Source organism: Pholis gunnellus (assembly GCF_910591455.1).
Source record: "Pholis gunnellus genome assembly, chromosome: 11".
NCBI lineage: Eukaryota > Metazoa > Chordata > Actinopteri > Perciformes > Pholidae > Pholis > Pholis gunnellus.
Genome location: NC_136538.1, coordinates 2,426,502 through 2,441,419, shown reverse-complemented (window position 1 = coordinate 2,441,419; position 14,918 = coordinate 2,426,502). Strand labels below are relative to the sequence as shown.

Sequence of the window (14,918 nt, the reverse complement as noted above, 5' to 3'; positions counted from 1 at the left end):
TTTAAGTATTTGTTTCATCCCTAAACAGAAATACTCCCTGACCCTCTGGACAAGAACAAGCTCCAGCGATACGTCTCCAGAGCCGCATCGGCTCTCTTCCCGACGAGCTGCTACAACACTTTAGGGGTCCACTGACAACGAACCCCATTTTCTTTTGTACTCGTCAAATGACCATGGAAAAGAGTTCAGCGTCAGTTCTACTCCTATGGCCTAAACAGTCTTGAATTGCATAGATTGGGTTTGACTGTAAAGCTGAGGCTCGTGTAGATGCAATGAGTCCAACAGTATTCATGTTGGTCCCAACAGTAGACATTTCACAAGGACAAACTTGACTTCCCTGTATAAAATGACCCGTTGTGCCCTCTAGAATAATCAGCCTCATGAAACTTTACAACCTCAAAACAGAAACCTAGAGCATTCAGACGACATATGGCTTTCCCTCATATACTGACAATAAGGGGGTTTCTGAGCAGTTAACACAACAGAAGTTATCTCCAGGCAAATCGTCAAAAAAGCACCGGGTGAGCTAGAGGTCGTTTCTCGAGGGGATTTTTGATGATTCTTATAAATACTCGAGTGGTAACAAATGGACAAATTTAGCATCAAATCTGTGTCTCACACATCAACATATTAATAACTTGACACACACTGCAGAGCTGAATCTCAAATTTCCAGCTTTCTGACCACTTCAATGTGGCATCTACTGTTGAGCTGCCATCTCCCTCTACAGAAAGAGGTCAAAGCAGACACTACTCATGTAGCCATGTGGTCCCATAGGAACACCGTCATCCTGCTCCTTCCACTCTCCATGCAGCCACACTGGCCATATGTGCAGTAATAGAGCCGCTAACCTGAGCAAAGATCTTGTTGAGCCTCATCTGCTCTGCCAAGACGCTGACGTTGTGAAAGAGGTGAGGCTGCATGTGGCTCCACATGTGAGGGAACCACCAGAAGTCCATCCTGTGCTGGAGCAGCATGTCGTCTCCCCGATCCTCTTCATCAGTTCCTGAAAACACACATCCTTTCTATGTCGGTGTTGGTAATAAATTGAGCACATCCATGATCAGTCACATTTCCTGTGTTTTTAGTGCAACATCTGGCCTCAAGTAACTTTACAAAAGAAGTTCCTATGAGCTCCACAGGATAAAGACAGATGTCCTCAACCATCATCGCCTTATCTTCTCCTCCCACCCCCAGCTGCATGCATCTCTGAACACATCCATTTCCTTTTTTAACGCCTATATGGTGGAGAAAGAACCTAGAAACGGTCAACATCATGGATGGAAAAGTATATGTGAAAAGGTGTAGGTGCCACAGAGTAATCTGTGAATCCTAACAAATAGTTTTGTTTTTAATAAGAAGAAAAGTACAACTACGTTCATGGACAGCAGCTGAGGTTTACCAGCACTGTGTGCTCAGGACATACCAAACACTTTCACGTTTTGACAACGACCACCGTAGCTCTGCGACACGCTTGGCACACCGGAGAAGTTTCGGTGGGTTTTAATCTGCAACCTCACCACTAGATGTCCCTAGATCGTACACACTTTTCCGGTAAGTTAGAGTATTGGTTTGTCATAGTTATTTTGAATTGCATCCTTTAATGTGGTTAATATTAGAGTTCAGTTAATTCTCCCAATTTTACAATTTGCTTTTTCCTGGATAAATAAGGCAACTAATCATTGCAAACTCCCACCAAAGATTGTCATGTCAAAGGCAGAGATGATGGCCCCTCTTTCCAGATACAAAGATCCAGAGCTGTGCTACAACACCACATTTCAAACACAAAGCTTTGTCGATACAAGAACGTCAGATGATCCATACCTGTGTGATAGAACTTTCCTGAAAATCCCAAATTGAAGGTGAAATTAGGGACCAGCGCTCTCAGCTTGTTTTGAGTGTTGAGCAATGCCTGTGAAAGGATGAAAAACACACTTCACTCTTACTCAGTGGAAGCATCATTTCATTTCATACTTATTGAAGGATTAGAAAATGAACGAATGTTGCTTCACCTCAATGATCCTACAAGCCCCAAGGCACATGTCGTAACGACTTTATACTAATTATTTTGATACGGATATCTTTATGCCGCTTTCTGCAATATGTTATTTCACAGAAGAAGCATTTTTAGAATCATTCTACAGATTATAAAATGAATTGTTAATATTCTAATATAACCGCATGTTTATGAACATATTTTTCAGATGGAGACACACTGGCTGTGTCCCATTTCAGGGGGGTCTCCTATGATAGACATGGCCTCACCATGGTGTCATTGAAAATTCAAGAGTGAAACATGCATACAATGGGTGACAGGCAGCGTGGGGTCAGGTCTTTCACAGGACAACTGTTACACCTAGTTTGCTATTCATCTGACCGGGGTGTCTTTTGACAGTGGAAGCAACACTGATGGCCCGGAAGAAATATTAACTAACAGGACAGGAGAGCACCAAACAAAGAGGCCACAGAGAGAACCCTGGGCCAAATCGTCCCTGTGCTACCTAATAACAACTGAGCAGCATCCTGGCATGTTCAAGTAGGAAGGAAGAAGGCAGGAAGAGTGTTGGAATAGAATCTAACAAGGGATCAGATCTGTAAAACCCAAGACAAACGCAGTTCTCACAGCCAGCAGATAATAAGCATGAATTCTACCTTACAATCAGCAGCTTCCAGACAGAGCTATACATCTCTGTTCCCTTTATTAGTGGGTCCATGTCCAGCTGCTGCTTTACACTTGTTACTTTGGGATTTTCTGTCAGTGTTGGTGAAGCCTTTAATGTAGGCGTCAGACCCCATATGGTGACAATTTCTCAGATCTCAAAGCAGCAATTAACAATGTAATAGACTACAAGAGTGCCATTGTTATACGTCTAGCTTTTCACTTGTACATACAGTAAGACTATAAGACTTCCTCTTCCTGCACATTGTTTACATTCCAATGAGCAATTTGAGATGAGAGATTGGAGTTGGATTTGAGAGACAACATGTAAGACCCAGGGAGTAACGTCTGGTTCTGAAAAGTGTCTTAAGACTTGCATTCTCTCTAGTGTCCATCAGGCGGAGACTCCTCTGGTTGTATAGAAGTCTATGAGAAAATGACTACTTCTCTCTTGATTTATTACCTCAGTAAACATTGTAAACATGAGTTTATGGTCTCAATCTCTAGTTTCTAGTCTTCTTTAGTAAATGATGGTCGATTTAGAGTCAAACAGACCATAAAGCAGGGGATGCTTTAGAGCGGGCTTACTGTGATTGAAAGGCCTCTACCAGAGTCATATACAGCGTCTCTAAGTGACTCTTCCACAATCCAAATATGATCATCTCCGTTCACTGGTTGCAAAAACCAAGTTTGCAACGGCTGAAACGCTGAACTCGAGGCTTCAAAACATCAGTCCACAAACCAATGAGTGAAGTCCCCATGGCTACGCCCACTTCTACAGTCTATGGTACGAGTGGATTGTTTTACAAGTAAACACTAGACAAGCTCATTAGACCAATGACAGGCTAACTCATTCTCAGACGATAGCCGCTGCGTTCCCAGAATGCATTTCAGCCACTGAGTTCTGCCTCTTTTATCTCCACATGGACCGTTTACCTGCATTCACCCAAAGCCTGCTCGAATGTCATTAGTCAATATCACTCAAAATAAAATGCAGGAAAACCGATATCTTCAATTGGAATTATGAACAATCATAATTCAGTTGCAGATAGCTGCAACTGAATTGTAGATATCTGTAATAACAAACCCCATACACACAAATGGCAAAAGTAGTTTGAATTGTTCTAGTCAAAATGTAATTACAGATATCTAAAATTAAGAGTTTTGACCTGTCAAATACAATTCCAGGTATCTTGAATTGACGTTGCAGATCAGTAATGAATATCCAGTCTAGCTAATAAATGTTTAAATGTCTTGGTGGGACATGCGTCTGCCAACGATCCAACAGAAACTACACAGAAGGAATGCATATCTCCAGAAATTCAGAGGATAAAATATTGTTTTGTGAGTTATAAATCAGGATGTGTAATTAGGCAGCCAAAGCACTGAATTCTAAGCTGCGTGTATCATCTGATAGTGTCATCATGCAAATAAAAACTATTGGGCAGAATATTAAACATATCACATTATCATTTGATGCATTTTCATTATAAACATCAATTACAGCTCTTTCAGTAATCCACCTTACTTCAAATTAATTACTCAACAATAGTCATTGCTCATCCTACAAACTGAACTGATCCTTTAACTACACTTCCTTGGCAAACCATCTGAAGTCCTCTTTACATGAACATGAATCTGTGTCAACATCTCACATTCAACTACTACGCAAAGTGAGAGGCAACGAAAGCTAATGTCTGATCATGTGTGGTCTCTTGTATTGACTCCGTGTCACCCACCTCCACATCAGACACCTTCATACGGGTTCCCTCCTTGCCAACGAATATATCATCTACATCCACAAGGATGTGGCGGTCCAAAGACAGGCACAGTCTCTTCCCTGTCAGGTAGGCAATGGAGTCCACAAACACCAGCTTGTGAAGCCAGTAGTTGAGATTGTTTCCAAAGAGAACCCTTTGAATGCCATCGTGGAGCCCCAAGTCCTGGACCACAGTAGCGTGGAGAGCCCGCAAGGGGCTGGGTCCAAAATGTGCCAGTGCCTCAGAGGACTTGGTGCTGGCCAGAAGCACTGGTTCATAGGTAGAGTGGTTGGACTGGAAAATGGTCCAGTCATCCCCTGGTAGAGAGCCTTGCTCCACCTGGTTGGGCTTGGTAATGTAGAGTAGAGGAGCATTGGGGTTGATGCGGTAGTCCCTGAGTCCCAGGTGCGAGTGTAGAAAGAGGGGGAAACCTTTGAGCTGTGCACTGAGGAGAGAGTTTTCATTCGCTTTAAAAAAGCCAATGACGCCTACTCCATACTCGGCACAGTACTTGTCCAGCAAGTCGCGGTTCCAAGCATCCAGATTGACATATTTCAACACATTTTCATAGATGATCAGTGTGTAGCGCCCACGGTTATGCTCTGTTAATGTGGGCATGTCTCCTTTACCAGGAGCAATCTCTGTCCGGTAGTGGAAGCGGCTGGACTCTAATATGGCTACAATCTCCTGGCCCAGCTGGGAGTAGATGCTCTCCACGAACACCAGAACCACGGGCTCTGTCCTGGAATTGTCCACCGCCTTTACCTGCCGTAGTCTGCCCTGGCGCTGGGGGAGGAAAAGCGGTGCCCTCTGGACACCTGGCCCTCCTCCGGCAGCTCCGGTGCTCGCTCCCGGCGACATCCCCCCTCCCCCGCCACAGTCACTGAAGGGCAAGGGGGGGGCCTCCTTGATTTTGGGGCTGTTGGAGACGTAGTAAGCTAGGAAGGCCATGGACAGTAAGCAGAAGATGATAAGTGCCAGGATGAGGCGGTGGAGCTCCAGCTGGCGGACACCTCGCATTAGCTTCCACACGCCCAAGCCTGCACCTACCATGGTGTTGGAGGGGAGAGGCGGGACCGGGCAGCGAGCAGCAGCAGTGAACGGGGAAGGAGAGCAGAGAGGTAGAGGAGGGGTGAGAGGAGGGGTGAGAGGAGGGGGGAGTGGAGGAGGAAGATTGAGCAGTAGATACTGGCACTGATCTGTGCTGAGGAATAGCCATTTACACTAGGTCACCATGGCCAGCATCATCCGTTACCTGCTCTCCACTTCTAGCTCTAACATACTCTAGACGACTGAATGGAAAAAGGGAAGGATGGATGATTGTTTGATGGATGGAATGTCAAATGTTAGGCGAACGAAGAGGGAGAAGTTTGTTGATTGGTCAGTTCTCTCTCTCAAGCAGCTGTGCAGGTGTCTCTACATGTGGATGTGTCCATCTGTAGAGGCTTGAGTAGTCTCTGTGCTTCAGGGCTGAGCCCCCTCAGGCCACCGAGCCTGGACATCCCAGAAAGACACCTAGAGGATGAGGACAGAGGAGGGTGAGATGAACGAAGAGCTGGGGGTCAACATTCAGTTCTTATTAGGGATGAGCATATTAAGCAAAAATACTACTTGATAGTCACTGGGAACTATTCAGTCAAGATGGCCCAACCCCCTGACAGTATCTACAGGCCACACCTGCAATAGTAAAGTCTATTTATTTAAGATAAATAGACTAATTGATTTTTTATAATTTAATTAGATTAGAAAATCAGGAGCCATCCTTACAGCTGTCTAATGGTAATTCTGACGTGTCTGCAGCCCGAAATAGTAGTAAGAGGTTTAAGTAGCTTTTAGTTCAAGGAAACCTCCACCAAGAATCCAAAGGAAGCTTCTCCCTCTGGAAAAAGAGGTAGAAGTATTGGACTGTTATAGATTGAGAAAGGTGTGCAAGTCTCACCTGGAAAACACTGCAGGTCTGAAAACCCTTTGATCCAGATGGCCCCTGCTAGAGAGAGATGGAGAGAGCAGAGGGGGAGGGGAGGAGGAGAGAAAAGAAAACATGTTGATAAAGCTGTATTCTGATTATTTCAACTAACAAATCCAAGAGGTTTCACACAGTATGAGCAGAACTTTCAACGTGAAATGAAGACAAGCGAGGCCTCGTCTATCCTCTACTGTAAGTATGGAGGAGTCATTCAGAGAGGCCTGGAGAGAAAGTATCAGACAGCTGGAGCAGTTCAAGGATTCGATGGACATGAATAATCAGTACCATCAATAACTGTTTTTGATTTTTTTTTAAATAAAGCGCAAAGAGCAGTGCAGTAAGAAACATCCCATCATGGAGCTTCCAGTTGTGCTGTATGTAGCGCTTATGGTTCAACTAAAGATAAAACATTCAGCCTCTGACTGACTAGCAACTGCAGCCCAGGCTCATAGGTATGATATTTAGACTGAGAGGTGCCATACCAAACAAAAAAATGAACATGCACTAACTGGTCGGCTATGTGAACCCTCCTCTATATCTTTACATAGACGATAGTCGTTGAGATATTAATGATCTGAATGTTAAATAGAGAACCTGTAGTAAACTATCCAGGAGACTGGAGAGTGTTGAGGAACATTGAGGACATCATTAAAAGAAGACTTAGAGGACAGTATAATAAGAGACACGATGTGTGCTGCCTTTATACGAGTATAGTAACCATGCACGTGGGCATGTGCACATGCTTCCTGCAGCAATTGGATGCTATAAGTACTGTGAGGCGTAAAACAAACAGCAGACAAACACACAGTCAGCAGAAGACCTATGCAGTGATTAGGGATGGGTACCAAAACCCGGTAGACCAGAGTATCGATTATGGTTTCTTTTAATCGGTACTTTTTAATGTTATTTGTGTAATTTATTATTGCTACAGCCTCTACCCCTGCTGTGTGTACCCCACACACACACACACACACACACACACACACACACACACACACACACACACACACACACACACACACACACACACACACACACACACACACACACACACACACACACACACACACACACACTTTAAGACTTGCATTATCTCTACTGTCCATCAGGGGGCGACTCCTCCCAAACATCTGAAGTTACAGATGGAAGAGAGGGAACAGAGTGTAGCTGGGTAGCCCCAGTGGGCACAGAGGCCTTCCAGCTGGGGACCAGGATCTTTCTTCTGGACTGTAGGCCTCCCAGACGACCAGGTATTGCAAGTCTCTCCCACGGCAGCGGGAACAAAGCAGGCAGCGAACCGTGTAGGCAGGACCTCCATCGATGGTAGATGGGGGCTTTGGTGCGGCGCCGGTTGGGCGCTGTGAAGTACCGTTTGGCTGTGCGGAGGAGCGCTGCTCTGGCTTCGGCCCAAGTACGGCGGAAGCGGCGGACGAAGGCCTGGGCAGAGGGGCAGGAAACCTTCTCCAGGGCCGGGAACATTGGCCATCAGCGCCTCATTCTGCTGGAGGATCCCCTCGATCCCCTTGAAACAGGACTGTGGTGAAGAGGTGTGCGCTGGCCAGATTGTACTGTAACGGATTGTATATAGACCCAATTGCAGCACACAAGATTCCAGGAACCGTTGGCTTTTATTATAAACTCAACAGGTACAGACTGACATATAAAAGTCTCTGGCAGAGCAGCAGAATTGGCAGGCAGAATTAATCCAGGTCAGGAACAGAATGCTGGTGAGTTTACCAGGAGTCCGGCGGGACGGGTAGATCAGGGGCAGACCTCCTGTTCCCCCTCAGGTTAACACGGTTAGCTCTGTTGCTAGCACATGTTGAGAGCCGTTGAAAGGCAATTCAAATACTCGGTTGTCTCGCCTGAGACAAACATGCAAAAGTTTTGTGAAACTTGACTGAGCTGTGTAGTTCAATGAATACAGCACGCACAGCCTCCTTTATTCAGACCTTGGGAACACTTGTAGGCACTCGGAGAAATGTTTCATTCTATCGTTTTCCACTTTTTATAAAAGAAATGATCAAAGAAATTCAATGTACGTTTCTTTGTTTACGACATTTGAGTTCTCTCTGCTTCTAGCCATGATGGTGCTGTTTCCATAGAGGAGCACGACTTTTACATTGCAGTGAAAAACGAGGCCACAGAGAGTCAAGGTGAATCAAATGCTGCTAAACTGCTTGGGGTTCAGAGCGCCCAAAGAACACAACTGATATTAATAATGCTCCATTATAAACTGTATTAACACACACTTTCCCTTATGTTTATTACCACGACCCTGGTGGTTACCACCGACCATTGGACTTGCATGTAGTTGGGGTGAGGTTTGCACCGCGACATGACATCTACAGCCTGTAACAAGAGTAACATGGATCCATGAGTTTTATGATCTGTTGCACCACAAATAATGCTAAAGATTCAAATTATGTAAAGTGTCAAAGAATTCTGTTGGGTTACTGTAATAACGTTTTTTTTCTTTTATGACACATTTCATTATTAAGCACTGCAGATCTTAATTACTCAAATAGAAGATAATCTGGTAGCCTGGCAATCACTTTTAACATTAGTGTTGAGCCCCGGTAATATGACAGACCTCTGGAAACACTTCTCTAAAGAACTGATTCAGCAGTTTTACCAAAGGAACTTTCCAATTGAAATAAATAATTTCACAAGTTATTTCATAGATTAATCAATCATTTGAACAATCATTATTTGGAATCCTATGCCACATAAAAATAAAATGACAACCACTTAACAAATGAGTAGAAACTGTTTCTATTCTGGTATCACTGTGGTCACTGAGCACAGCGAGACACCCTTTGTATATCACTGAAGATGAAAAATATACTAAAACAGAGGAATTGATATTCTACACTTAACTGCTACTTGAGAAAATGGAATTCATAAACTTCCTATAGCCATAACATTGTACAACCCAAAATAATCACTCATAAGTAATCACTTCATCATCGAAGTTAAAACACAACGTGAGCTCCAACCCAACTCCAGTTCCGTGAAATGAAAGAAAACATTCTTCCAAACCTCTAAAATGAGGTATTTAAGTCCCCGAGAGGACAGCTTCCTGAACAAACTATTCGTTACAGCCGACCTGCCGTGTCTTAACATGCTCGCACACACCCTCCAGGTACTCTTTCACCAGAAACCCCCAATAATGCCCTCAAACAACAGCCACTCGGCTCATCTGAAACACCTAAATCTTCCCAATATGTCTTTGATATAGCACCATCGTCAGTGACAGTTCTATTGAGCCACCATTAGGTCGTGGTTCTACCACCGAGTGGACAACACCAACAGATGGTCTGTGTTTTACACTGAGAGAGCTGCTGGTTTCAGCAGATCCTCGGCCTTGGTTTCTCCTACGAGGGAAGAAAAGTAGCATTGAAAGAAACCAAGACAAGCACGTATGAAGCCACCGAGTTTAATTATGATCTTCAAGTCATGTCAGAGGCTTCAGGGAGAAAGGTGACACTTGTGGATGGATAATATAGAGACAGCATTCTGTTTAAATGTTTTATTTCTAGCCACCTTATACACGCAGCGTTCTCTGGTAACCATCATCATCCTACATTCTCCCAATGTCAGGCCTCTTTTTTATAATTTTTGCTATTTTCCACATGTTATGGTCCTCAGCTTCTCATAAGTGTTGCACTGATTGTGTCACATCTTCATTTGACGTCTTTGCACTGATGCAGCTCAACCAGCACTGAGAGCATCATTGTGAAAGCACATCTTCATTCGTCGGGTTTCCTTTCATTCACTGGCTCTTCAAACAGCAGACTTTCTCATTTGGTTAGATGTTTGATGATAGAATTCCAGATAACGCTGCTGTTCATAACAAATACTGTATATTGTTATTGTATACAATGACACATACAGTGAATGATTGATGAGTTAATCCGTATCACCCACACCTGTTATCTAGAAATAGGAGCATCCATCAACACTCTTTCAAAGGAAGTGTCAGCATCAAACAGACGTGATGATGAGCTTCAACAATGAGCTCAGAACACATGGAGAGGTTCGGATGATGGAGAAACAATCAAAATGTATTCTATTTGAATTACACACAATTGCCGGTCTTCACTTTAGTCCAGCCCTCATATGATGGATGTTATGAACTTAAAAAGTGTGCAATGTGGTCCATGACTTCCTACAGACCCACTCTTTGATGTTTTACAATTATGCACGACAAGGTCTATCAAATCTGATAAATACAGGGATGTCCTGGTACAGGGCCAATAACAGTTATTTATCAATAATCCACAAACTTTTATTTGAGAGACATGGCCAAAAGGTTTGTTTATTTATTGTAAAAAAAAAATAGAATTACTGCTTCTGCCAACTAGTCAAGTTACAGTTAGTTTATATCCATGTTTGTCAAAAATGTCATCACTTCATCATTTTTATGCTATTGGACATTTGTGGGAAATTGTCATAATTAGCATATGAGTTGTGGTGGACAAAACTGTGTTTTGTGAGGTCACAGTGACCTTTGACCACCAAATTGTAATCAGTTCATAGCTGAACGTTGAACGTTTGTAGCAAGCTTTCAGAAACTCCCTCCAGGAGTTCATGAGAATGGAGCGGACGGACGGAGGGACGGACAACCCGAAAACACGGCTGTTGTCGGCATGAAGGCAAGAATTAAAAATATTTGAAAAAACACTCAGGAAAGGGTACACTGTTAATGTTTGGGTTTTTCACTTGCTCAGTCGGGTAAGTGGCTCAGAAGTCTACTAATCCACAGTCAGAGCTATTGTCAAGTAGGGGTTGAAGGTATAAAAGGTATGAATGTGGCCTACCGTGTTGACCAGTAGAGCCTAGAGATCCACCGTGTCTCTCTTTGTAGTCAAACAATGTCCATGTGCGTGTCAGGTTTAAGTGCACATGTGTAGTGTACAAGGTGGTTTAACATCGCTCCACTTACACCAACACTCTCACCACAGAGCCTTCCTCTTCATCATCAGTGTCAGACAGTAAAACGCTCTCAGGACAGAAGCATCCTGTCAGCTCACCACTTATTGGACCTCCACTCAAGAACAAAGACACACTCATTTGAATTCTACTGAGATACCAATTATTAAAAGGAAAATAATACAATACAATTATTAATACTCAAAATAACTGACTGCTTCCACATTAAAAACAGAAAGGTGTTGTGATAGGTTAGTTATACCTCATGGTCCAGGACAATGTTTCCTAAACATTGAATCACAAGCCTCCTGACGAACTGGCTGAATTAAAATGGATTTACTAGATATTATCTGTCTTTACTAACAGGCCATGTACCGCAGTCCTTAAAGTAGCTGAAATTAACCCACTTCCAGAGGTGTTGGCCAACTATAGACGGATCTCTAACCTTCCCTTCCTCTCTAAGATCCTTGAGAAAGCAGTTACAAATCAGTTGTGTGACTTTCTGCATAACAATAGTTTATTTGAGGATTTTCAGTCAGGATTTAGAAAGCATCATAGCACAGAGACAGCTCTGGTGAAAATAACTAATGACCTAATTACATCAGACAAAGGACTCGTCTCCATTCTGGTCTTGTCAGACTGGTCTTGTCAGACTGGTCTCTGTTCTTGTCTTGTTAGACCTTAGTGCTGCGTTCAACACCATTGATCATCACATCCTGTTACAGAGACTAGAACATTGTAGTTGCATTAAAGGAACCGCACTGAACTGGTTTAAGTCCTATTTATCAGATCCATCTCAGTTTGTAAAAGATGAAACCTTGATGAACACCAAAGTTAGTGGTTAGTTAGAGTTCCACAAGGTTCTGTGCTTGGACCGATCTTATTCACCTTCTATATGATTCCTTTAGGGGCCGATCACACGAGACGTGCTTGCTACAAACGTGTCGCCTGGCGTGTGCTCCTCTCTTGCAACGTGCCCCGTTTTACAGGCGTTTTTTTAAAACGCTTAAATATTAAATATTTAATATTTAAGTATGTTCAACTCTTCAGTTGGTTGCCTCGTCAATGTCACAATTGACCGAGGCAACCAATCAAATCAAGCAAGAGGCGGGCTTGAATACTTTACTCGAGACAAATTCTTGTTAGAAAGAGCACCTCATATCTCACTACCAGGAAGGAGAATTGGTCATATGATAGATTGAAATCATTTGAGCCAGATTCATATTGGAATTTGAATCTAAACTTGACTTTTAATTGAATAGAACGCCCTGCGTGCTTTCACTCAGTTCATTTATTGCTAAAAGCTTCCAGTGGAACTTACTTTCAATCCTAAATAAATGTAATCTGTACAGGTATGCTTTTCCCTGAGATCTGGATCTTTTTTGAAAAGTAATTGTTTTAGGTTTTTTCTAGCAGGGCCCAGGTCTGGCAGTACAGCTCTAACAGGTCCAGGTACTGCTGTACCCCCCCTCTCTATACAGCTCTCTCTTTCTGTCTGTCTGTCTGTCTGTCTATATCTGTGTGTGTGTGTGTGTGTGTGTGTGTGTGTGTGTGTGTGTGTGTGTGTGTGTGTGTGTGTGTGTGTGTGTGTGTGTCAAAGATTTTTCACACGGTTTCATGAAACTGTATTAATGCGATCCGAAGTCAGCCCTGGTTGTGAAGCCTGAACAAACCCTCCTGACCAGCATTGAGCCTAGTGTGAGCTGCAGCATGAATACAATCCACAGCGAGAAACAGACTTCTACTAGAAAACAGGGCAACATTTACAAAACGATCAATAAAACCACGTAATACTGATCAAAGGTTAGGTAAACACAACAGAATCTGGCCAAGCATACAAGTGTCCACTTTTAGAATTTGATCTTTTCAATTCTCATGCAGGGTCTGACTTCAGACGCTACTCAAAGTATTGAGGTTCCACAGCTAAAACCCTCTGATCCTGTTCACTACAGGAGAACAAACCAGTCACATGGCTGCAACTTCACTCAGTCTACACATCACCTGGCTGGAGATGCAGAATTAGACCATGCAAGTGTAATCTAGTCTGATGCAGGTAGCACCAAGCCTCATTCAACAAGTCACTCTTCAGTTATTTCTAAATAATTCACTAGACACCACAACACACACACACACACACACACACACACACACACACACACACACACACACACACACACACACACACACACACACACACACACACACACACACACACACACACACACACACACACACACACTCCTTGTAACCCGCAGCCACACAACGGAGCTCGGTGAGATGTGAGCTGTCGTTCCGGTGTGACTTAAAGCACTAGTAGTCCGGACTGTAGCGGGTACGTGTACCTGGAGGCCGGTGTGAGAAACGTCAGCTCCCACGACACTATCGTTACCTCATACTTGACGTTACCACCACACTGTTGACAACACAACAGATGAGCCACGGTTATAAATAATAAAAGCATATACGTTAAGGTACAGCTCAGTGTCGTAATGCCTAAGGGCCATTACACTAAAAAAAGAAGGTTATCCGAAAGGCGGTGGAAAAGAAACAGGGTCAACTTTATGTAGCATGCTAACGGCTAGCCCTGTTGAGCAACAGTAGCACCAGAATGTAGCTAATGCTCGCAGAGCTAACAGCTCTCAGTGGTTCTGTGTGATACTCTGACCAGCAGAACGGACCGTGGCCTTCTTCGTGTTCCCTCTAAGGAGCTCACGTATCCATATGACGCCCAGCCGATGAAACAGATTCCCAGCACAGCCCTCAGTCCCGTAACGTTAACCACTGGGACCTGAGATAAAGCTGCAGCTACGTTAGCTGCTGATGCTACGGCAGCTAACTAACGATACTCACTACACTATAACGCTTCAGCTCTGACACGGTGTCACACAATATAAAGTCTGTGAGTGATTCTGGACTCACCAGCATTGGGTCTCACCAGACACCGATCCGACCGGAGGATTGGAGGATAACGAGCTCCAGCGTTTGGAGTTAAAAGTGAACTTCAACACATCGCCGCTTGGTCTGCCATCTTGGATCTACTGGAACCCTGGACTCAACCAAATCTGGCATATCGGGGAGGGTTCACAATATAACCCCCAAAATATGCTGCATCGAAAAAGTTTATTTGTACAAAATCCAAAGGGAGGAGATGTAGAGATGTCAGTGCTGATGATGACTAATGGCTAAAGTCACAGTGAAGTCCGTTTTAAGCCTTACAGATGTGTAGTGCACACATTCATAACGTTACACAAATGTGTGTGTACACACATATACGAGAGAGAGAGACCAACCCAGGCTCCCATCAGCACGGATTCAAAACAACACAACAGAATAAAAGTCATTATGAATCTGTCCAAAGATCTAAGAGCTAAAGTAGAATAAATTGTTATTTGACCCTAAACAGACGATATTGGCTGAATGTCTGCACTCTGTCAGAGACAAGACAGCAGAGACTGACCACAGTCACATAAAGACATGTCTGCCCAGAGACCAGCATGTATGTGGGAAGTAGAGACAGAGATGCACTTCCTCCTCCACTGTCACAAGGTCATGTTAGGAGTCCAGAGGAGAAACTGACAGCAGCTTCTCTGGCAGCTGA

General features: G+C 43.7%; 1 protein-coding gene across 2 annotated transcripts in view; it reads right to left on the bottom strand.

Moving 5' to 3' along the window:
• The window catches only part of ndst2a (N-deacetylase/N-sulfotransferase (heparan glucosaminyl) 2a), a 35,444-nt gene extending 21,090 nt beyond the window's left edge, over positions 1 to 14,354 (bottom strand). The window contains exons 1-5 of one of the 2 annotated variants that reach the window (XM_079168911.1): positions 14,240 to 14,354; positions 6,359 to 6,403; positions 4,399 to 5,934; positions 1,825 to 1,912; positions 852 to 1,006 (exon numbers count right to left, since the gene is read on the bottom strand). In XM_079168911.1, the coding sequence (XP_079025037.1) occupies positions 852 to 1,006; positions 1,825 to 1,912; positions 4,399 to 5,472 (1,317 nt within the window). In that variant the 5' untranslated portion in view covers positions 5,473 to 5,934; positions 6,359 to 6,403; positions 14,240 to 14,354. Of the gene's footprint in view, positions 1 to 851; positions 1,007 to 1,824; positions 1,913 to 4,398; positions 5,935 to 6,358; positions 6,407 to 14,239 lie in introns of both variants that reach the window. The other variant, XM_079168912.1, reaches the window with a different exon arrangement.
• Positions 14,355 to 14,918: the final 564 nt, after the last annotated feature.